Genomic DNA, 24,447 nt, shown 5'->3' with positions numbered 1-24,447 from the left:
ACCGGCCAATTCAATATAACTTCTCTACTAGAGGGATTAACAGCTATTCCTTTCTCATTTACCAGTTTACCCAAGAAAATAACTTCTTTTTGGAAAAATTTGCATTTTTGTGGCTTTAATTTCAAATTATTTTCCCTGAATCTTTCTAGTACAGTTCTTAAATTTACAAGAAGATCTTCAAAATCTTCACCCAGAACAATAACATCATCAATGTATGCTAGACATATTTTCCATGTCAAACCTGTCAAAATTAACTCTATCATCCGCTGAAAGAATGCAGGACTGTTACATAATCCAAAACTGAGTCTTATGTGTTCGAAAAGTCCATATTTAGTTATGAATGCTGTCTTGTGTCTATCGTCCTCGTGTATCTCAGCCTGATAATATCCTGATGCCATGTCTAGACAGGACATAAATTTACTACCTCTCAAAGTGTCGATACAGGTCTCTATTCTTGGAATCGGAAATGCGTCTTTTCGAGTAATAGAGTTTAATTTCCTGTAATCAATACAGTACCTGATCTTCCCATCCTTCTTGCGAACTAGTACTGGGGCTGCACTCCATTCTGATGATGATGGCTGTATGACTCCTCTATTTAATAAATCTTTGAGATGCTTTTCTTCTTCTTCTTCTAACCCTAGTGGTGTTCGTCTCATTCTTTCTCTTACAGGAGCTGAGTTTCCAGTGTCGATCCTATGCTTAACCTTGGTATAATGTCCAATGTCGAGATCATGTTTTGAGAAGGTATCTTTAAAGTCCAGCAATAGTGACGCCAATCTCAGATTTTCGCTTAAATCTAAATTTTCCTTTGACGAATCTAATAAAGGTTTTAATTGTATAGGAAAATTGGAATACATTTCATCCCATTCATTTCTTAAGTCTCTAAGTTCCCTCTCCACTGTGTTAACTGACCTTACTGATGCTCTGTCCTCATAATCACACCTTTCCTCATCTATCACCCCACAAATTTCCATTGCTGTACCAATGAAGCGATTTTTCTTCAGACTTATGGACTTATCTGTCAAATTGTTTAGGATAATAGGTACTCTTGAATCAGCTTTGGTCAAAATATTTGGCATAATCAGCCCATTCAAAGACTTACTTGGTTGAATAGCCACTTCATTTTTAAATTCCTCTGCCAATCTTACTGGTAGTCTGACAGTTGAATTAGGTGGAACAATAAGAGTCTCTTCCAACGTTATGCGGCAAATTTTAAAACTACTGTTTTCTGATTTAACTTCATTAATAAAATGTTTTTCACCTCTAATTGTTATTGACAAGTCAGTCAAATCTATCACGGCATCAAGATGTTTAAGAAAGTCTAATCCTAGTATCACTTGATCATTGATTTTAGCTACTATAATTTTCCACTTGGTATCAGTCTTCCCTACCTTAACTGTAACACATTCTGTGTACCTTGCTGTAATGCTATTGTCTTTTCCAGCACCTTTCAACATTAGCGAGCCTTTAAAAATTACCGGAGGCTTAAGTTTCTTTGCAAATTCTTCACTCATAAGTGTGACCTGGGCAGCTGTATCAATTACTGCGTTTACAGTTACCTCATTAATTGAAATACCTAACACAAGAGTATTGGATTCTGGATTTCGATCACTTGGATACAGTTGAACCTCACGTAATTGAGGATTATCAATACCATTCTTTGTATCTTCCTTTTGGCCACTATTGAAGTCTGTCAAGTTACAATGAACAGCACTGCTGTCACTAATTGTAACCTGTTTTTTTTCCAATACCTCTGGTTTTAATTCTCTAAGGCCACTATTAAAGTCTGTCAAGTTACAATGAACAGCACTGCTGTCACTAATTGTAACCTGTTTTTTCCCGAATACCTCTGGTTTCAATTCTCTAAAGGGAGATAATTGGCCTATTTGAGGTTTTTGGACTGATGAGCGACCTACATCTTCAGTCCTTGCTCGTTTAAAGTCCCCTCTCTAAGATTATTATTTGGAGATGGTGATCTGTTGCGTCTCATTGGCGACCAACTTTTCTTTGGACACTGTGAACTGTAATGGCCCATTTCCCTACACGTATAGCATTGTATATCCCGTATATCTCTGGTTGGACTTCGTCCTCTTGGTGAAGGCGACCTTTGGCGATCAGCAGTGGTTTTGGGACTGATTGAGTTGATAATCTTCTTGATGTCTGATTTAATGGTCCAGATATGTTGTTCTGTAGTTGCCATTCTTGTTTCCATAGTCTCATACTTTTTCTGTAAGTCTTGCATACTAGAATTATTTGCCGTTTTGACTTGACGTACTAAACATTCTGTACTTTCTTCATCTGAGTCATCATAAAACTGAACCCTTTTTACCTCTGGCTTTCTATACCCTAATAAAATCTTTTGGTTGTGAATGGAGCTCTTAACATATTGTAACGCTTGGTCCATTGTATTTGGGTCTTTCTCCATGGCAAATAGCGCTGCTTTTTTGTCCGTACACCCCTTCAAAAAAGCGTCAACGGCTATAGTATCAACTACATTCTCTGGTGTATTTAGATAACCATCTGTTGCTAGTTCCTGTATCCTTTCGGCAAACTCCTCTATCGACTCATCCACAAACTGCCTTACCTCTTGCAATTGACGCCTAATGGTGTGAGGTAAATCTTTATTCCCAAATCTTTGACTCAACTTTTGAACTAACACGTCATAGTCCTTTTGAACGGTCTCTTGGCGAGTACTCACAAATTTCAGAGCCTTATCTCTGAGGCATTCAATTAGACGATCTAATTTTTGTTCATTAGACCATTCATACTTCCTGGCTATATGGTTAAATTGCATGAAATACGGCTTCCATTCTGATTTCCCATCAAAAATGGCTAGCTTTGGTGGTGTTGGTCCAGAACGTTGATTGGATTTAACATCCTTACAACTCGAGTCATCTTTTCCCTTCCCTGATGTTGGAGTTTTCCCATTGTTATTAACCTCTTCTTTTGAGTCTCCAAGTTTATCTGGGCTAAATGTTTGTCTGGATTTAAGCTTTGCAGAATCACTATACCAGGAACTAGCTGACATCTCAGTTACTTTACCCCTAAATATATCTCCTGGAGCTAGCTTTTCAGAAATAAGTCGTGATGTTTTAAAATGCTGTAATTGCTCTTCTAATGCAGTTAATTTCCTGCCATATTCTGCATCCCTTTGTTTCATCTGCTTATATTGCTCCTTGCTCCTTTCTCTTTCTTTATCCATCTCTTGAGCCTGTTCCATGACTTTATCCATTAATGTTTGACGTTCCCGTTGCATGCTCTCCATTTGTTCTGAAAAACCACCTTCTTTTTCTGCCATAGTACTCTCATACTGATGTTGTAACTCACTCATTTCCTGTTTAATTTGTGTATTTTCAAAACTCAACTCTTTTTGACTTTTTTCCCTTTCCAGTTGATCCTTCTCCACTTCTCTTTGAAAATTATCTTTTGTTTGTTGGAGTTCAGCAAGGCATTCCTCTATCTCTGCTGACTTACGCCATAGTTGCTTCTCAAAAGTTACTTTTAAATCTTCAAGTTCTTTCGTATATTCCCTTTTTGAATGAACTTTGTCTTGTTCTGCAATTAACAGCTTTGTCTTATACTGTTCTATTAATGCAGAAGTGTCACTTTGTGCTGTTGGTTGCTTTTCTGGAGTTTCTTCCTCTGGACTAACTTCAACTGTGCCATTCCTTATCAATGGGTCCCAAATCGTGTTTGGTACACCTTCTATCATCTTTAGATCTTCTAATGTCAAGGTGCCTTTAATTTTTCTTGCTTTTATAATTAAATTGGCTCTGGCCTCCCCTATGTCTCTAATTCCCATTAACTCTTCTTTTGTCGCAGTATTGATGTTAATTGTCGACATCTTCACTTTTATTTAATACACAATAATTACTTCTATATCAAATAAATTTTAAGATACGTTTTAAATACGGCCAGCACAGCTGACTCACTCAATGATACGTTTTAAATACGGCCAGCACCGCTGACTCACTCAATACCTCTAAATTAATTTTAACACGGCCAGCACTGCTGACACGATCATGTAAATTTATTTATTTATTTTTCTAGATTTCAGTTTATATTCTAATGTTTTATCTCAAGTATGCTCAATCATAAAAAAAAATTACTTTAATCAATATGATTATCCATAAATATATATATATATATATCTATAGTTTGAAAAAATTACAACAAAAATAACACCAAAAAACACAGCAAATATAAATATAATAACCAAGTATATGTGTAGAAAAAAAAATAATAAATCTTTATTTCAATTATATGTGTAGAAAAAATAGTAAGTCTTTATTTCAATGTACAACAATTAGACTAATATAACTATTCTGAATATCTATAGCATCAAACCAATATCTTTCTTGCTTTGTAATAATAATTTATATATATTCAATTACTAACATGTATATCACACAAACTGAATATATAATGCGGTATACTTTTATTATATACCCCAAAGAAAAATATACACACTGTAATAGTATCTGCCAATTGCTCAATTATGTCTATTTCTAATACTTTTATTAGTTTAAATTAAACAAATAACGTACATTAGGACAGCACTACTGTCTCAATAATCATATTTTTGAATTTTGATAATTGGCCAGTACTACTGACTCAGATTAAATAAAAATTTGCCAAAAGAATTTCAATCTTTTGATGTTTTGTTTTTATAATTGTCTCCCTTTTCGTGTAACAACTGGTTTTTGTTTTTGTTTTGATAATTGTCTCCCTTTTCGTGTAACAACTGGTTTTGTTTTTATAATTGTCTCCCTTTTCGTGTACAAACTGAAATTCAGTTCATACGGTTTATATTTTGTTTGTTTTCACCTTTATTCAAGTGAAGTGAGTATATTCAATTCAATGGTTCAAAGTTTTATTGGTAATGGTGTGGAAATAATGCGTGAATGTTTAATTCACAGGGATAACACGGTTCAATCTGTAATCTGTAATCTGTAATCGTAATTCTGCCAATCAAGGCACACCTCCATTCACACAGAGGAAAATGTCAATACGCAATATAACACAATACAACGCGCATCACTTCATATATTAAAATTTTCCGCCACCTCAAGAATTTATGTTACATACACAAAATAAAACATTAGAAAAAACTTTGATAGAAATAAAACTAAAATGTTCTTTGAATACAAAAACAACTCATTCTGGGACCATGTGTGCCCGATATGTACTTGCAAGGCCAATCTTACTAAACTACACTATTAAGCAATTAGAAGTTAGATTTTCTACTGCCTTGCTTATCTATATTAGCTAATAAAGCATAGCGTTTGTTATGCATATTATAAAGCAACTGTCTACACAGGGGTTCCAAAATATTACTGGTTTCCTCAAAAACAGCTCTGTTTGCATTAATGTCTACATAACAGAACGGATTGATGATTAGTTGGATAAGATCGATTGGAAACGAAGTTGCAACTTTGGCTAGGATCAGGCTTCCATTATCTAAGATCTTTGACAAAAGTGGTATTCTTGTCTCTTCTAACTTTTCACACAATAGAATAAAATGTTCCACCGTTTCATCCGCTTTACCACAGAGTTTACAAGTTGGACTTATAAAGTTATTCTTTGAAAATGATGCCTTGTGGGTTTGTAGGATATAGTTCCCAGTTGAAATTTTAAGACGTACAGGAATTTTTCTGATGTCCTTTAGATTTGCATTAACTGATATAGCTAAAGGATGTACAGATCCAATATTATATTTATGGTCCATAAATTTAAGAGTTGAGTAACCTTTTGACTCATCAGTAATTTTAGATGTCCAATAGTCATGAATTTTGGATTTAACTAGCTTTTTCCATTGGAATTTTGATAACGGATTGGTTAAATAAGCATATAAGTCATTAATTTCATATTTTAAACATAATTCCTTGACTTCAATAAACCAGCTGCAACTATTATGAGATTTTATCTGTAACTGTCTTTCGGCTATCCGCCATTCAATTGAATCACAATTCGCTCTAGATATGTTTCCAAAAAGATTGATAGCTTTGACGTGGATTTCAGCTTCTATAGGGAGTAAACCAGATAAAGTATAAACTGCAGAATCTGCTACGTTAGAATTTAAAGACAGAATTTGTTTGATCCATTTTTTATATTGAATAGATATATTATTTAGTATTTTTCCTTTAGGTAATAAAATTTCCAAACCATAAGTTAATATTGGCAGAATATATGTTCTTATCAATGCTATTGAAGTTTTACTATCTAGACCATTCTCTCCATGGAGGCCTGTACCCATTAAACTGTACATTGCTCTACGTGCTTTCTTTATATTTTCATTTACTGTCGATTCAGCAGAATTTTTGTCAGATTTTTGAATTCCTATGTGTGAGGCGTTCGAAACAATTGGCATGTTTTTTCCATTTAATTTCCAAAATCCATCTTCAATTTCATAAAATTTGCGGCATGTTTTTACTGGAATAATAACGCTTTTTGTAGGCTGTAATAAATACCCTTCTCTTTTGCTAAAATCCAAAGCAATGTTAATCATGGTTTGTAATTCTAGAGGGTTGTTGGAGACAAGTGCTACATCGTCAGCACATGTAGGAGCACAACAATTTATGTTCCCTACTCTTCCACCAAGACCTGATGTACTTAAAATGTTAAGCAGAGGATTAATGTAGATTTTATATAAGTCAGCGCTGAATGCACCTCCTTGACGGACCCCTTGATCAATAGTGAACATCTCTTTTGACATTATATTATTCCATTTGATAAGAGAAGATGCATTTACATATAGATTATTTAGTAATAGTATGGATTGTTCCGTGAAGTCTATCTGGAACATACGACGGATCAAATTAGCATGTACCACAACATCGAAAGCTGACTTGCCATCTAATAAGGCTATGTAGACTGGAAGTTTAAGGTCTTTGCTTTCCCTTTCAAATTCTTCTATAAAAAGTTCACAAATCAGTGGAGACGTGCCCTCAGTGAATCCTTTTTGAAGAGGGTTTTGTGAAATTATAATTTTTGGATTTTCTCTTTCTTTCAATATTTTTTCTATAATTTTTGAGTATGTTGGAGTTATAGTAATTCCTCTATAATTTTTGGCATTTTTTACATCCCCTTTATTTTTGAACACAGGAAATAAAGTTCCGATTTTCAGTAAATCCGGTATGTAGCAGAATTTAAAGCAGATATTCAACAGATGTTGTAAATGTTGTAATAAAGATTCGCTTCCATGGATAAAATGTTCAGCTGTTAAACCATAAAAATCCTCAGCTTTGTTTGTATTGAGTTTTGAGACAGCTCTTTTTATCTCTTCAGTAGAAATTTCCTGATGAATATATGTATCTTTACATTTGTTAATAATATGGGTAGCTTCTTTTTCAATTGAATTTAGATAATTAGTGTCAAAAGAGTTATTGTTGGACTTTTTTGCTAGGTCACCAAAATGTTTATTCCAGCCCTTCATTACATTTTCGGGAGATTGGAAAATTTCTTCATCAACAGTTAGTTCCTCAATAAAGCGTGAAAGTCTACCTCTTTGTTTTTTTATAAGGCTGTAGAAAAGTGCCGGATCGTTATACCCTGCATCAATGATTTTCTGCCGTTCTTGTATTCTCTGTAGTGCAGTTTCTATTCTGCATTGTTTACGAAGAGAGGAAGTTGTGATTTTCTTCTGAATAGTAAGAGGATGGTTGGGGTCAGGTGGACGACCATTTTGTTTCCACTGAAAGAATGCTATTTTTTTCTCTGATATTGCTTGAGAAATATTTTCAGTCATAATTTGTAATTTCTTCTTCCGTATCTTTTTTTTCTTTTTGGGAGCAACAGCCAAAGTAGCTTTAGTAAGAGTATGGTTGAGAGTCTGAAAAGCTTGATCCAGTTCATTAGGGTTCATTGGATCGACTTTTAATAGAGCTATGCCTTCTTCAACTAGAATTTTATATCTATCTCTATCTATATTGTTCCATTTGACCTTATGGTGGGTAGTCACCTGTGTTTGACTTACGGAATTAATGCAGGGAAATTTATATTTGAGTTGTAGTAGAATTGGAAGATGATCCGAGACGTTTGAAATAATGTCAGGTTTTTCAATATTTATTATGAAATCTTTAAATTTCTCTTGGTAAAGTATATAATCAATTGCAGAAGATGATATGCCACTGGTATGTGTATAGGTAATTCCAACTTCTGTAGTAGACAAGTTATGGTCTGACATGAAATCAAGTATATAATTTTTTCTATTAGAGTTATTTTCTTTAAAAATATTTTCATTAAAATCTCCACCAATAATTATCTGGTGAGTGGTTTTATAAACCTCCATGATCTCATGTAATTGGTCAATACATTCATAAAGTTCATTTAGATGGTTATCTGACGATTTGCAAGGAAGATAAATAGAAATAAATAAAAGTTTCTGATTTCCAGACAACTCAATACACTGTATTCTCTCATTTCCAATTGGTAAAGTTGTAACAAGTTTGTCAAGATTCTTTTTCCACAATATAGCTACACCTCCATAGCCACGAGGCATATGAAGAGGTTGAATAGGATCATTAGAATCAACTGCTTTACCCGTTCCAGTAAAATCACTATGTAGTTCTTGTAATAGATTTAGTTGGCAGTCATATAGCCAGTGTTCTTGGAGAAGAAATATATCAATTTTGCTTTCCAACTCTTTAAATAGTGGACCACATGTCAATATGTTTTTGCAGTTAAAATCTAAAATTCTCAGAGTAGAGTTGCTACGTACATCTTTATCTTTATTTACACAATGTACATTTATACAGTCATTTTTAAAATCTAAAACATCGTATTCAATAATTCCATCACTGCTTGTATTCATTTGTTCAGTAAGTAACGTGTCGATGTTTATGACAACATTTTGTGCCTTTCGAATTGGAACAGTTCCTTGTATAAAAAATCCTGCTCCGATTTGTCTTGTGAATAATATAGAGGTTGACCTATTCTTGAACCGTGAAGTATTGGAGAAGTTTTATCTTTCTCTTCTGGAGTGTTCGTTATAGAGGAAGACGAAGAATTATGAAATCTTGCAGTAGATGTTTTTTCTCTACAATTTGCCTCTGTATTACTAGCAGAATTAGCAGAAAGTTGAGTCGGAGTAAGTGAGATTAAATTAGAAAAACAAACATGATTTTCTGCAGAATGCCGATTATGAGAATGATGAAAGGTTTCTGGGGGGACGTTGTGGTAAGTCCCACCATTGCCCCACCAGTTACCTTGGGTATAATAATCTGGAGTACTTGTTTCCGGGTAGTAACTCTTGTGGATATTGTCCTGATAATTATTCCAGTTGTGAGAGTGTGGATAGCACGGATCACGACTATCAGTAGGGACGTTGTGGTAAGTCCCACCATTGCCCCACTGATAATGTGATGTACTATTATAATTAGTGGCTGGAATATTGTAATCTCTGGAATAGTGAGTGTTGTATGGGTAGCTCGGAAAATGTGGATTTGCATAGACAATGTTGTGTTGGACGGAACTAGTTGGAGCACTATTGCGATAATTTGCATATTCAACGTTGTGTTGGACGGAGCTAGTTGGAGCACTATTGACATGTGTAGATTTCTCTTGTAGAGGACTATCTGTATCCAAGGATTGGAGAAGACTAAGTTCCCGATCAACTTTTTTTAGGACATACTCGGTTACTCTTTCATGTATACCTCTGATGAGATCTTCAGCTGGCTGTTTTTGTTTATGGTTGTCAGTTGTCTTACTATCCATGTGGGCTTGATTCTTCACAGAGTTATCTAAACATTGATTTAGGGTTTTAAGAGATTGTTCTAGTTCTAGGTTTCTACTTTCTGCTTTGAATAGTCTATCTAAAATACTTGACTTGTCATTTGATTTGTCATTTAATATAGCTTCTTTAATCTTTAATTGTTCTTCTTTTTTCTTTAACTTTTGCTCTAGAAGTTTAAAGTCTTTGGCCGAAATTTCTTTACCCTGATCTTTTTTACTTGTTTCTTTTGAATTTGTAACATGATGATTGTGAGGCATAGGAATATCCGGAATGGAAGGATTGGCAGTTTTAGGTACTGCAGACGTGTAGGTACATGCTAATTCAATGTTGTTGTGATTACTCTTAGCTACATGGCTATTAGATTCAATAGATTTGCATGTGGTTTGAACAACAGTTTCTAGATCTGAAAAGGATGTTGATAAGTCTTTAGTATTGAGATTGGGTACCTGTGTGTTGAGACAATCCGAATGGTTTGAAGATTTTGTAGATAATGGATGTCCATCTTGAGATTGATCAATAATGTCCTGTACCAAGATAGAATTTGTAGAGGTATGGAGTTTGTAAACTGTTTCTAATGTATTTGAACTGGACCTCTGATCTAACAAGCCAGCACAAGTGTAACAGGAATTTGTATTGGTATCAAGACAGCTGTTATGACATACTAAATTGCACTCTGGACAGATATTTTCTGTATCATTTAGGGCTTCATCACATACAGAGCATTGTATAAGGTTCTCCTCTATAAGTATGGCTCTTGCACTAGTAATATGTCTTACTTCTGACTGGATGCTATTTCCATATGTTTTTAGATGTGTTTCAGGACTAGTAGTACAAGTTATATGGGATTGGTGGTACTTTAACACAGAAGGGACGTTGTGGTAAGTCCCACCATTGCCCCTCTGTGTGTCAAGTATATTTACCTTTGTACTGTCACAACTTTTACATTGATATGTTTTATCATTCTTTTCGATGGAGGAAATATCTTCTACAGACAACTTGTCACATTTATAATGAACCCAGTGATTGTTATGACACAATACTGCCCTAGATTTGCAGTTCCTATTGCACTTAATACAACGTTCCTCATTTGAACTTTTTGTAGATTTGTTCTCAGGTAAGCCAGGATTCGGTGTTGCTGATTTTTTAAGACAATCTAGTGCCTCAATTAATTTTGATGCTAGGTTTTTATTCAGGAGGTCAGTGTTTATATTTGCACCATTGATTTGCGTATTAGACATGATCTTGTGTATGTGTTCAATATCTCTATAGAACAATTTGTCCACATTTTTCCCATTGATTAGTAAGTTGCATTTTGTTAGGTATGCATTGATTGTGTAACTATCAGTTGGATTGTCAAAAATATGGTAGGTATATTGAACATTATTTCCTCCTTTGTCTGTTGCTATGGTTTTGCGGTAATCATGAAACTTGAAAGAAGGATCGTTAAAATATTGCTCCAGAGCATATATGAACAGTTCAAAAGATATGGTGTCCATTTTGATAGTAACGCCACCGCCAGTATAGACATACTCTATTACAGATCTTTTAGTACTTTCAAGCTTTTTCTTCAGTGATTTTTCTATATTGAGAGTGTAGTTATTGTTGTAACTATTTTGAGGAAGTGTATGTACACTAACCAAGTTGGTTTTCTGTATGTTATCAACTTTATACGGTTGGATATTCATCATGAAAATTCTAAATACTTATGATGTAAATGGTAAGAAAGTTGCAATATTCAATATAAATATTATATGTCCATCAAAATATTTATTGCGATTACTGTAAGGACGTTGTGGTAAGCCCCACCATCGCCTTATACAGTTTTATAATAAAAGTGGAATATAAATTTGTTGTATATTAAAATTTAAAAGAACTAAATTATCTATAATAATATTTTTTTTTTTTTTTATTTTCTTTTACCAACAGTCCAATTTAATTCTGTGAGCTAATTTACGAAGCCATACTCTGGCTAACGCACTTTTTGGATGAATGCCATCAAGGTATAAGTTAAAATTGTACAAGTCTCTACCATGCCTGTGTGTGTTTTTCGAGTTACAGGAAATTGGATGATATATGTCGGCTGAGAAGCTTGGAGATCTTGACGAGTGATCGTTGTTTAAGGCTCTAATCTGGTCATTTACAACTAGAATTTGCTTGATTAATGTATTGTCGTCTGCTTTAAATCTGTTGGGATCAGGGTGATCATGAAGACGGTTCCAAATGTATATAGAAAATATAGGGATTTCTAGAAATGTGACTTTACATCCAGGATATTCAGCTAGAAGGGTTGCAAATTCTTTTAAATTGTTTATAAGTTGTGATGCTGCTTCCTCAGGGTTATGTTTTAATGTGATAATCTTATCACAACGACTATAATCTGTGAAGTCGCATGTACCTAGCCACACGTACAGGGAAATATTATCGAGATGTCCAATTTTAGACGCTAAGTTGTCTTTTAGCCAAGCAAGACCGCTTGTTGAAGTTTGACCTGACTTAAACCACCATTTGATATCTATCTCGGGAGACAGTTTACATTCACTTTGTAAATATCTTGCTTTGCTGTCGGACAACACAACTGGTACAAGTCTAGACGGACCAATAGGCGGATTGAAAGTTTTTTTGAGATATTTTTCTAGCTTATGCTCAGTCATTTGTGTTTCAATTTAGTACAATATTTGCCAGGTACTAATGTTCTTCCGTATACCCTAGTAGACAGTTGCTTTTCCTTATAATTTTAAAAGCTTAATAAATAATGACAGTTGGAAGCACTAGTGAAGAAGCAGAGTCATGTATTAACTTTATTAATGCAAAAAGTTTAGGTCTATTTGTTTTAGTAAATATATATTTATTTTTATTTAATAATGGATAAGATGTATATAAGAATAATAACTGCTAGTATATTAGTCTTTAGTAGATAATAGATATGATGAAAAGGTTATACAAGGGTGTTAAATGTTTAGTGAGAAGATCACACTAGGTCAGACAATAATTTAATTTATCTGAACTTAAGACTATATTTAAATTATATATAATTATGTATGTACTCCTGAAATGAAATTTAATTGGCAAATAAGATGATAAATATGAAGGAAAACTATACAAGGGTGTTAAGTGTTTAGTCAAGAAATCCCACTTGAACAGACAATAAACTAATTTATCTGAACTTGAGACTGTATTTAAAATATATGAATTTGTATGTACTCCTGAAATAAAATTAATTCAAATTAATTCAATTGGCAAATAATATAATAACTATGGGGATATAAAAATAATTAAAAAAAAAAAAAAAAATATATCAAACGCACGTGGCCAGAGGAAAAAAAAAATGTAAAATCGGTCAAGTGCACTTAAAATAATAAAATTTTAAAGGAAATATGCATAGGATAATATGTAATATAAGCAAATGGAATGAACTTATTACTTATTAAGTAATTTTAAGGGCACACATGGCTGCAGTATTAACTTTTGTAAAAGCCCGCCATTTTGAATGATTGGCGCGTCAGGTAAAATTTGTTTTTGTTGGAAAAATTGGAAATGTGATCAATTAATTGCAATTTTCTTTTTAAGTAAGTGATAAATATGTATTGTATGCGTATTCCTGCACTTTCAGCCCAATAAGATGTTTAGGTACTCTGTAAAAGGTAAAAATTGTCGCACGATATAAAAACACATCCACCACCTTCAATGCACAACGAAAAAAAAAAAATCAAAAAAAATTGACAAATTTGACCCGCGAAAATCAAAATTTCAACACGACGCGTTTCGCGTTGAAAAGACTATTTTCCACCTGTGTCAATGACTTTTACATCTGACACCAGTGAAGTGTTTGTGTGGGCTTGCTAATAACTTACCAACAATAACTGTCAGATTATCGTAGCTTCTATAATATCTAGACTTCTTGTAGGAGCTGTGTAACACACCTCAGACATAGACCATGGGTTAGAACAGGAAGCCCCGAATTGCACGATCTCACTTCCGGCTAAGTATATATATTTCTCCTGAGAGTAGGAGCACCTCTGAGATTCACTACAATAGAGAGGACAAATCCGATACTCCACGGGATTGAAGGACATTTTTATGTTTGGATTGTCCTAACCAATCAATAAACTTTGATTATTCACATCTCGTAATATCTTCAAATCAGGTAGCAAGAAAAATTCACGCACTGACTGTCCATCGTTCAATTCTTAATATCGACTCCCAGGAGTGAATTTATTGGAGTCACATCCACTGTTTCTACTGTAAACATGAACTCGTCGATTAGTGCAATGAAGACACTTTTAAAGATTGAGATTGTTGGTTTATTCTTTACACCTTCGAGGTATTAAAATTATTTCAGTGTTTATTTAAAGTTAAATTTATTTTCAAATCTCTTCTGTTGAAAATTGTCGAAACTTCCGTTTAAGATTTCTGTGGTAAACTATCTATTCTATAGTTAGGACCATTTTATAATAAATACCCTTTTGTACAAGAATACTTTCTTTATAGAAGTATAGATCTGCTGGTTATAGATTTTGTTTTATAACTTTCATTATTTTGACGACGCGCAATGAAATTCAGATTAATTTATAAATGAAGTTGTATATAAATGTTTGGTCATAAACACAAATCTTTTAAACAGTTCGACGAGTGCGTCAATGTTACAGTAGTCTGTTTACTGTAAGTTACTAAGCTTGACCCGATTCATCTGTCATTTATGGAAACTAATTCACCATTTTCTGAGAAATAATACTATCACAGAGAGTATATGTCTCTGATACTATCAAGACGTCCTTCCATAAATCTTTTTCTTCTGTTCTGACTTTGAAGAAATGACTACTTTTCGCCCAATCGAAATGGTGCATGGACATATTTTGTTTCATATTATTAGAATAATTTTCAATATTATCGGTATTAAACTTGCTTATCGACACATGAAAGTTTGTCAGCAATGTCAATCTTTTTAACGTTAAAGTACCAATAGTTCTGTCACTTCTCAATTAAGTTTGTGGATAACGTAGATAATTTTGACGGTAAAGAAACATCAATTCGATCACTTCTCTGTTACGGGCTGTAAGATGTTTGACCGGAAACTCTTGTGATACTTTTATATGAGTTAAGAACGTATTTTTAAAAGTAAGAGTAGGTTAGTTTTTAAAATACTTTTTGTTTTATTTTACAGGCGAGAAATTCGATCTGTTCTTGCTAATGGTGGTGTAGTCCTGAGTATTACAACTTACCAATTAGAGCTGAACAGACAAGAATAAGAAACAGAATCTCCTTGACTTGTATTCGCGTAACTGTCAACAGAAAAATGAGGTATTTATATGTCAGAAACTTAAAATATAAATTTAAAGCACGAACTGATTTGAAAATAATGTCATTGCCGAGTTTTAACCTTTGTGCGTTATAGACTTCACTGTTTATTAACTATACCGCTCAAAATCCTACTACCATCGCCCGTGGTCAGTACGGGTAAACTATTATATCTGGCGCAAGAAAGAGCTAATTTTCTAAAAATTTAAAGGCACAAAGTCTTTTTGAGCCATGGTATTTGCTACCCCTTTCTTTATTCGAAAAACTAGCCCCCTGTAGATGTCCTAATTTGATGTTTTGGGTTTTATTTTATACGTATACTCAATCTAGTTCGTCCGTTCGTACGTCGTACCGTTCGTTCGTCCGTCCGTTCGTTCGTCCGTTTTTGGTCAAGGTAGTTGTTGATGAAGTTGAAGTCCAATCAACTTGAAACTTAGTACACATGTTCCCTATGATCTTTCTAATTTTAATGCCAAATTATGAATTTTTATCCCAATTTCACGGTCCACTCAACATATAAAATGATAGTGCTAGTGGAGCATCCGTGTACTAGGGGCATATTCTTATTTTCGAAAAGACGTTAGCAAAACTGTCGAATTTAAAAAGGCGTATAAACAGACCATTAATTCCGTATACTGGGTCAACAATTCATATACATATTTTACAAATACCTTCACAATGACAGCGTCAAAATAGGCATAATCCCTCTACAGCTTCTACAGATATCCAGGTAATTTTAAGATACGTTATATGATAGAAATAATTGCTTTAAAAAAGCTATTAAACAATCAAATCCCAGATAAGTATATAAGGTTTTAATAAAACTAATATAAAATAGACAATGTTCTTCAAGAATTCATTGTCAATCAGAATGATACAACAGATTAAAGACTTCATAAATAGATTTTTTAGAAAAGCATGACCTCGCGCTTTACCAAACTATAAGTACAAGTGTATAAGGTTTTATTAAAGAGGAGCAATGTACTGCACAATCTTAGTTTTCAATATCAGTTTTGCTTAATACTTTTTTACTACAATGATAATGTCTGAGTAGATCATTTACTTCCACTTCTTTATGTTGGTTTTAGTTTATAATCACTGAAAATGAATTCTCTTTTTTTAATTTACCAAAACATGTAATCATTACGTTGCTCTTCGGCCGATGTATAAGTATCATCTGCCCATTAACTGATCATAGGTCTTGTTATTGAACTTTGAAATCCAATTCATTAGTTGCTGTAAGAAAATAATCTTTTTGAATTTGTTAGTTCAATTTTAGTCATTAAAATATATGATGTAAAGATAGCAATATACATTAGGGTGACAAACACACACATACATATATAGAGTTCATTGTTTGTGCATCCTGTAAGGCTCTGTTTGGCCAGATTTAGGAAATACATCTATGAAACTGTCTTCGCACCTGGAGCACAAACATGATCGGTAGTACGATCCTGTTTCTTTTAATAGTTGCCCACATTTATCACATCTCTGTTGCGTGGATCCTGGAACTATAAAAACATGAAATCAGTGTAATCATTATCAGTACTAGTTGTATTAATGATACCGATAGTGTTATTTCATTTTAAGTTGTAGTTGTCGAATCAGCAGCTACCGTTAATATCAATTTAGAGGCAGAAGTAGTTTACAAATGTTCAAATTTCATTAATCCACTTAAAACATACAAATTATGGGGGAAACAAATATGAGGGCATCGCATGAAGTCAATAGAAACGGAACCGGTACATTGGCAGGGTAAGCATCTCTTGATATTTGGTAAAACTTTAAGGAATTTTTGGTCCTCAATGCTCTTGAACTTAATACTTTATTTGGCCTTTTTTGCATTTTTTTTTATTCTATCTTCACTGATGAGTCTTTGGACTGTGCCTCTGGTATCTTTCGTCCCTCTTTTGTAGACAAAACGCGCGTCTGGCGAAAATATTAAATTTCAATCCTGGTATTTATGATAATAAAATTGAGAATGGAAATGGGGAATGTGTCAAAGAGACAACAACCCGACCATATAAAAGACAACAGCAGAAGCTCATCAACAGGTCTTCAATGTAGCGAGAAATTCCCGCACCCGGAGGCGTCCTTCAGCTGGCCCCTAAACAAATATATATACTAGTTCAGTGATAATGAACGCCATACTAAATGATTTTATTTGCTAAAATAAATAATCAAACCGGTCTGGCAAGATTGAATTAAGAGATTTTAGTTTTTGTCTCGTGGGATGTGGATTTTTTTTTAATATGAATTTCGATTACAAAAACACTTTTTATACAAATTTGACTATCTATACTTCAGTCTCAGTCTTTATATCCTCTCAGTATGCAGTTTCAGTATAAGCAATGTTTGAATGCTGATTTTAAAAAGTTACTAGAGTGCAATAAAGAAAACTCCTCCCCTTTTATGATCTATTTGGCTTTTTAAACATTTCTTGATTCGAGCGTCACTGGTGAGTCTTTTTATAACCAGTCTATGGAACGTAAACGATGAAACAATTCAGGTTAAGGTTCAATCCACCATTTTCTACATCGAAAATTTCTGTACCAAGTCACGAATATGACAGTTGTTATCCATTCGTTTGATGTGTTTGAGCTTTCGATTTTGCCATTTGATTATAGACTTCCGTTCAGTATTTTTGTGATTTTACCTTTTTACGTAAAAAATCAACAATTGAAAACCATATTTCTCTTAACGATTTAAAGATCAAATTTGTTTACATTTGCTAACTATATTTAGATATCGAATATAGTATCTATGTTCAGATTTTTATTTTTAAACTTAAAAGGTCATATCATATGTTAAACGCAGAGTGTGCATCCAATAGAACTGAAATTAATATACAAGTGACAGCAGGCAAACTATTTCATAAACTATCTTAAATATGAACTAGTTGAGTTGTTAATCTATATATAAAAAAGTCCGCTATTTGGGAAGGTATAACAAATTTCAAACACAGTAAGGATTTTTACAGTATGATGTATTTTGTTATTTTCTGTGCTATCAATATGAAATCATATCACAAGAAGTACTTTAAATTTGGACTTAAGTGATTGAACACTTAAAAAACTAAAATTCAATGAATTTTGTTATGGCTTCAAATATTGCATGAAATTTTCTTATTCGCGATGTTCACTCAAAATTGTTTTTTTCTTAATTTAATAAATTGTGTATAACATCAAAAGAAAAAAAAACTAAATTAAAAAATAGTAAAACTGTTTATATGCTTTTATGATAAACGGTACCCGAAGGAGCCAAACAGGTGTGTATAAAGTTTTAAGAATTGGTTTACACACAAAAAATCATTTGAAAGTACAAAAGTTTTATAGTTTTAATCGAAGGGCATGCTAACAATGTATAAAATTAAATAACATAAATTACTACATTCATTTTGAATCAACTTGTTAATTCTTGCTTCCTATATTTAGAAATATAATATATTATCTATAGTATTTTTAAAAATGTTCACCTTTAAACTTAAGACGTCACAGCATATGTTGAACATAGTTTGCACCCAATAGAACTGAGACTAATATACAAGTGACAACAGGAAAACTATATTATAAACTATCTTAATCTATGAACTAAATGTTAATCTATGAGAAAATCCCATATGTGTGAAGGTAAAACAAAATTTCAAATACGGTAAGGATTCTTGCACAGTATGAAGTATTTTGTATTTTTTTTGGTTTAACATGTTTAAATAAGAAATTTTATTACTATAAAATCTTTCCAGTTGTTCATATTATTTCTAGGAAATTCAACAAATATTACTGCTTGAATGCTTATAAAAACTAAAATGTTTTGACTGTTGTGTTGTCTTTAAGTGTTGCATGCTATTTTCCTGTTCACTATATTCATGCAAAATTTGTAGGTGGTGTTGACCTCCCCTAGGTAATCGCCGGTCCAGTAGATAATACTTCTGTGTTGAAAGTAATTATGATTGATATTGTCATAAATAATAAAACATTTTTTCAAAACTTTAAATTTTTCGATAAACAAAGAATTTCTACCCCAGGAATAGATTATTTTAACTGTATTTGTCAAAACAATTACGGATTTGGGGTCGTCAATGGACTTCAACTTCGTTTTTTGTTTGGCCTTTTATACTTTTTGAATCGAGGTGACTGAAGAGTCTAAAAGCGCGTCTGTCATACAGAATTCTAATTTTTGCATCTATGATGAGTATATAGTCTCAAATAAAAATAAGGTGGCCAAGCTATTTCGATTTTAATATACAGTAACTGTTTAATTATATAAGACTAAAGATTTATAAGAATATTTTCCTATTTGTTCCTGAATACTGTCAGCAAATACAAAAACCCTTTGTGACAACAGCATGTTTCAAAAAGAACTGATTATCCAAAAAATTAGGAAGTTTTATGGTTATTTGTAAATTTATAGAATAATCTATTCATATAACAAGTTTTATTTTTAACAACCAATGACGACATTATTCTTTAATAACGGCGGCTTTTCCAAAAACAAATATGGCGATCGTTTGTAAAATAAAATGGCGGGACATCCTTTTTTCCCTGATGTATATTTTCTCAAGACGTCTACGAGTTTATTGTATGTAATTGTCAATAGATACTACAAGACTGAATATGAATCAAGCTAAAGAATAAGCACTACATTTGTAAAAACAACGATAAGGGTGTATAATCAACAGGGTAATCTGTTTTTGAATTTGCAGCTTCCGAGGCGTAAATCTTGAAAAAAAAACAATAATTCACCAAAGACTTATAAGAAAATGTTCTCATAATTCGTATCTGATAAATCAAATAGGTATACAAACCATCATGATTGGTGTCTGTGATGTGTTGCATGCAGTATATTAATCACGTGTTGTCTGCGAAGACACTGCTGAAGACATGCGCGTTACAAACATCATTCTGTCAATTTCATTCGGGAAAAAAAGTGTGAATAAAATAAATAATAACACAAAAAATGATTTTTTTTAATAGATATGAAGTACTATCATCAACCTAGATTTATCTTGCAAAACTACTCCTGCTTATGTTGTCTTCTTACGGGTGTGCGGGATAAATAAATACACAGCCACGTCTGGTCGAAATGAGGATGTTCAAACTAATATTCCATATTGAGAGAGTTGCGTGTTCTTCACATGTAACAGAATCATTAAGATAACTATTGTGAGGGTCCATTTCATACTAAATATTTTTCAGGTACAGTAAAATTTCGCACTATACCGATTTTGTAGTAAACTAAATGACTCCCTCAAAATGTAATCTCAAAATCAAAATAGTTTATGAAAAAAATACCCTAAGTGGTGTTACATCTTATTAAACAAGTGATCATTATTACAAGATAAATAGTAATTCATGGTAGGAGGGGGGAAATGTCATGAGTATTGAAAAGTCCGGTGATTCCATGATGCATCTCCAGTTTGTGTTTTCATTTAATTAGATGCTGAGCTTATTTCAAGTTTTAGTTTATTTGTTAAATGAAGAACCTTAACAAGGAATTACAACTTTGTCAAAAGTCTTAGCTCTGAAGAAAAAAAGCTATCAAAAGTATCAAACATTTTTGTAATTGTATTTTTTGTAATTGTAATAAGTATTTTCAATTGCCACACACCTACGGGTGCGGGAATTCTCGCTACATTGAAGACCCATTGGTTGCCTTCGGCTGTTGTTTGCTCTATGGTCGGGTGGTTGTCGCTTTGACATATTCACCATTTCCTTTCTCAATTTTATATCAATGATAATCTCTTCATAGAAACTGGAAATCTGTTTGGCACCAGACGTGATTCATGCTTACTGTGTCCAAAGAAATCTGAACAGATTAGAGACTATAGTATGATCAGTTTGCTTTATTTTTAGTCTAGTCTTTTCCTTTTTATATAAAGAGAAAGGCCTATGCTTGATTTATTCAGCAAACTGTGAATTATCAACAAAACAGTACAATAGAGACTCGACTACACTCACCAAGCATGCAGTAAAAGTAAGTAACCAGCCAAAATTAAAGTAATTCAAATGTTTATGAAGATTTATGCAAAAACTTTACTAAAAAGTAAAAAACTTAATCCGACAAGTCAATGATAAATTAAACTAAAAACAAATTTAATTTTACTCATTAAAATATATTAGACAAGAGCTATGTTGTAGTGTCAATATTATTAAAGAATATCATTGAGGTAGAATACATGTAGTGGAAGGAACAGTACACACGTCTTTCATAAAGATAAGAGCTATGTTGTAAGAGAGACAGTATGATCAGTATAGTTATATCATTGTCAATCATATCGCATCTCCTTATTTTTTTTTCCAACAGTATCAATGTCTATCATGGAGGAAGCAGGAAATTTGTGGAAGCCAACGCATCAATGTCTATCATTTAGGAAGCAGCGGTGACACTATCAGTGTAATAGTCTATCAGGATTGGATAAAGAGCAGTATCAATTTCTATCAAAGAGGTAGCAAAAAAGATAAAGAGTATCAACTGAAGATAAAAATAAGGGATGTCGCATGATTGCCAATGAAACAACTATCCACCAAAGTTCAAATAAAGTAGATGTAAGCAATTATAGGCAGCAGTGCTGCACTCAACAAGGAGAAAAAACATACCGTATAGTCGGCTATTAAAGGAATTATCGATATGAAAAATATGAAACTATTCAATTGAGAAAACTAACGGCCTAATTTATAGTAAAACATTTTTCGGAAAGCATATATGGCAGACATAACCAAAAATAACCAATTAACTACAGGCTCCTAGCTTGTGACAGGTATATACAGAATGTTGCATAGTTAAATTATTGTGTAGGTGTCAAACCGTCATGCTAAGCTGGAGCAGTGGTTTAATGGTTCAACATAGGAACAAACTATGCAAAACAATGAAAGAAAAACAAATATGAGAAACACCAAATTATGACAACCACTCAATTCCAGGCTCCTAACTTTGGGTATGCACATATAGAATGTAACAAGAATACATCTAACAAAAAAAAAACAGCGTGGATGTGGCAGTGTATTTAAACATCCCCACAACAATAAAAGACACTAAGTACAGATCTAAGAGTACTTGAAGTTACTACCAGTTACTTCAAAGCCAATAATAGGTAATAAAATAACTTATTTCTTATGCAGCAGAAATACTGCAATCTGATTGGTTAATAACACCGGTGTAAATAACACCCCACCCTTGTTCACCCGGGGATAAATAAAATTTTGCCAAGTTTTACAAATAAAATTTTGACAAAAATTTTAAATATTAAAATTTTGCCCCAAAAAAAATAAACAAAATAAAATTTTACCAAATAAAAAAAAAAAAAAAAAATATGTCAAAAAAAAAAAAAAAAAAAAAAAAATTTGAAGAGAAAATAAAAAAAAAAAAATAAAAAAAAAAAATATTTTTAATTTTTTGTTTCCCCAACAATTCAAAAGAACAAAAAAAAAATCGGAATTTACCCTAAAATAAAGAAAAAAAGTAGTTGACAATGCACAGCAAGTTCGCCATTGAAATATTGTTAAACTGGAAATTTTCCATTACCATTTTTCAATTATTACATCCTGGTTTAAAAATGAGTAATAGAATTGTTCATAAGAAATAAATTCGTTATCTTGGTGTAATCAGGGGTGTACGGAATTTTACACCGTTGTTGAAAATTCATACACCCATTCGGCTGCGCCTCAGGGTGTATGAATTTTCAACAACGGTGTAAAATTCTGTACACCCCTGATTACACCAAGATAACTAATATTATGCATCTAAGATTTTGACTAAATTTTACCTATATATCCCGTAGTAAACTAGCCTTAAATAGTTGACCAGATGGAAGATAGCTCGAAACACATGTGCAGTCATAAGACTGTGTCATAAGACAGGTTACAGAGTAAATCAACAATGACTCGATTGAGCACAGGAGCGTATATTTATAGCACCCCAGTAAAAATGTTCTTCAAAGGAAGGGGAATGAATGTTAAAAACAATAATTTATGAAGTTTGATCATTTATTTCAAAAGTTTAAGTAATCTAATAATATTAAATTTGAATTACCGGTAAACAAATGTACAAAATTAGAAAATGACAATTTTTGCACGAAAAAAAATCATTTATAGGAAAAAATGTCACTCAAATTCCACTTTTGTATACAAATGATTAATTCTCAGTCAGCTGAATGAAATGTCATGTTGATATTGTATAACAATCATAAAAAATGCACGCATTTAGAAGATTATCATTAACAAAATCTTCAAAATCGGACATCAAATTCGGGTTTTACATGTTTTCATAAAACTTACACATTTTGAGAGTAGAATTGTTTATCATCTTGTGTGTATTTGCCATTTTAAGGGGTCTTGTATCGTCTTGGTGGACGTGATTGAAGAATTGTTTTACTGTAATAACTAGCCAGTCAACACTGCATGAAGATGCGAGTTCGAATCCTACTCGTTCAATCTTAAAAACATACTGGCCGCTACGAAATAACCCATGTGCTCTTTTAAGGGGCATTTTAACACGAATAATCAATCAATATTCACATTAGTGTACCGACATTACTAGCTTTGTATTGAATATGTTTAATTTTTCTTTCTTCTTTTGTATTTTACATCTAATGCATATTTCTTCAGGATCTCCATACAGTATGGTAACATCAGTGTACTGATTAAAAATTATGGACAGTATTACAAAGTTTATCACTGGATTGAGCTCTCTGTCTGAGTGTAGATTCAAAGTTCTTTGCATTGAGCTCAGTTTGTTGTTATGCATGTTCATTTTGTTTAGAATTGAAGTTTTGAAACAGATCACCCTTATCTACATGTACCTGATATGAACTGTAAGGTAAGATGTTGAAACATTATACACAATCTATAAATCATTTGAAAAACTGTCAGCACATGGCACTATTATAGCATTACATTAACTGTTCAGGGAGATTGAAGCATTTTATATCATTATATTATATATAATTTCTGAATCCAAAAATGTACGAGCTCACCAAGCCCTAAAGGTTCGTGTGATTTATTGCCATTACCTATGATAATTCGTCTGATAATTTTCATATTTAATTCTACTAGTAACCAAAATTATTAGGAATTTTCCTTTTTGAAGGTAATTCACCAAATGATGTTTATTGGTGTAGATCTAATAAAAATTTGTAATAGTTGCAAGGGTAAATGTATTCGGACTACTTGAAATTGCAAAGATCTTCTTAAATTTCTTTCCATATTTATTTGAAATATTATAGATAGCTTTAAACCAAATGAATCTTAAGTTTATGTTGCCTATATAAATTCAAGATGGCCACCACCAACCACTGCACCAACTTTAATATAGAACTAAGAGAAATATATATAAACAAATTAAAATCTATACTGTTCACCTAGGATGTTTCTTCAATAGTTTTGAGTGCTGGTGCCTATCCAAAGAGAAACATTGTCACGAGA

At 32.7% G+C, this 24,447-nt stretch overlaps 2 protein-coding genes and 1 long non-coding RNA gene across 3 annotated transcripts; 1 reads left to right on the top strand and 2 right to left on the bottom strand.

Annotated features, from left to right (window-relative positions):
* Positions 1–867: 867 nt before the first annotated feature.
* LOC139511006 (interaptin-like) lies at positions 868–3,844 on the bottom strand. Its single transcript, XM_071297571.1, has 2 exons — positions 1,830–3,844; positions 868–1,733 (listed from the first exon to the last, which is right to left on the bottom strand). The coding sequence occupies exon 1, from the start codon at positions 3,842–3,844 to the stop codon at positions 1,913–1,915; it is 1,932 nt and encodes a 643-aa protein (XP_071153672.1). The 3' UTR covers positions 868–1,733; positions 1,830–1,912.
* Positions 3,845–5,227: 1,383 nt separating this feature from the next.
* Positions 5,228–8,812, bottom strand: LOC139511005 (uncharacterized). Its single transcript, XM_071297570.1, has one exon. The coding sequence runs from the start codon at positions 8,810–8,812 to the stop codon at positions 5,228–5,230; it is 3,585 nt and encodes a 1,194-aa protein (XP_071153671.1).
* A 6,086-nt stretch (positions 8,813–14,898) lies between these two features.
* Positions 14,899–23,629, top strand: LOC139512878 (uncharacterized). Its single transcript, XR_011662355.1, has 3 exons — positions 14,899–15,031; positions 20,907–21,001; positions 21,332–23,629. It is a non-coding gene; the product is annotated as an uncharacterized lncRNA (long non-coding RNA).
* Positions 23,630–24,447: the final 818 nt, after the last annotated feature.

The sequence above is a fragment of the Mytilus edulis genome, chromosome 2 (genome assembly GCF_963676685.1).
Source record: "Mytilus edulis chromosome 2, xbMytEdul2.2, whole genome shotgun sequence".
In the NCBI taxonomy this organism is placed as follows: domain Eukaryota; kingdom Metazoa; phylum Mollusca; class Bivalvia; order Mytilida; family Mytilidae; genus Mytilus; species Mytilus edulis.
This window is presented reverse-complemented; position numbering and strand designations above follow the sequence as displayed.

What these genes read in the sequence shown, in the direction of transcription:
- LOC139511006 (XM_071297571.1), bottom strand. Translation starts at nt 3,844, where the DNA reads ATGTCGACAATTAACATCAATACTGCGACAAAAGAAGAGTTAATGGGA.
- LOC139511005 (XM_071297570.1), bottom strand. Translation starts at nt 8,812, where the DNA reads ATGAATACAAGCAGTGATGGAATTATTGAATACGATGTTTTAGATTTT.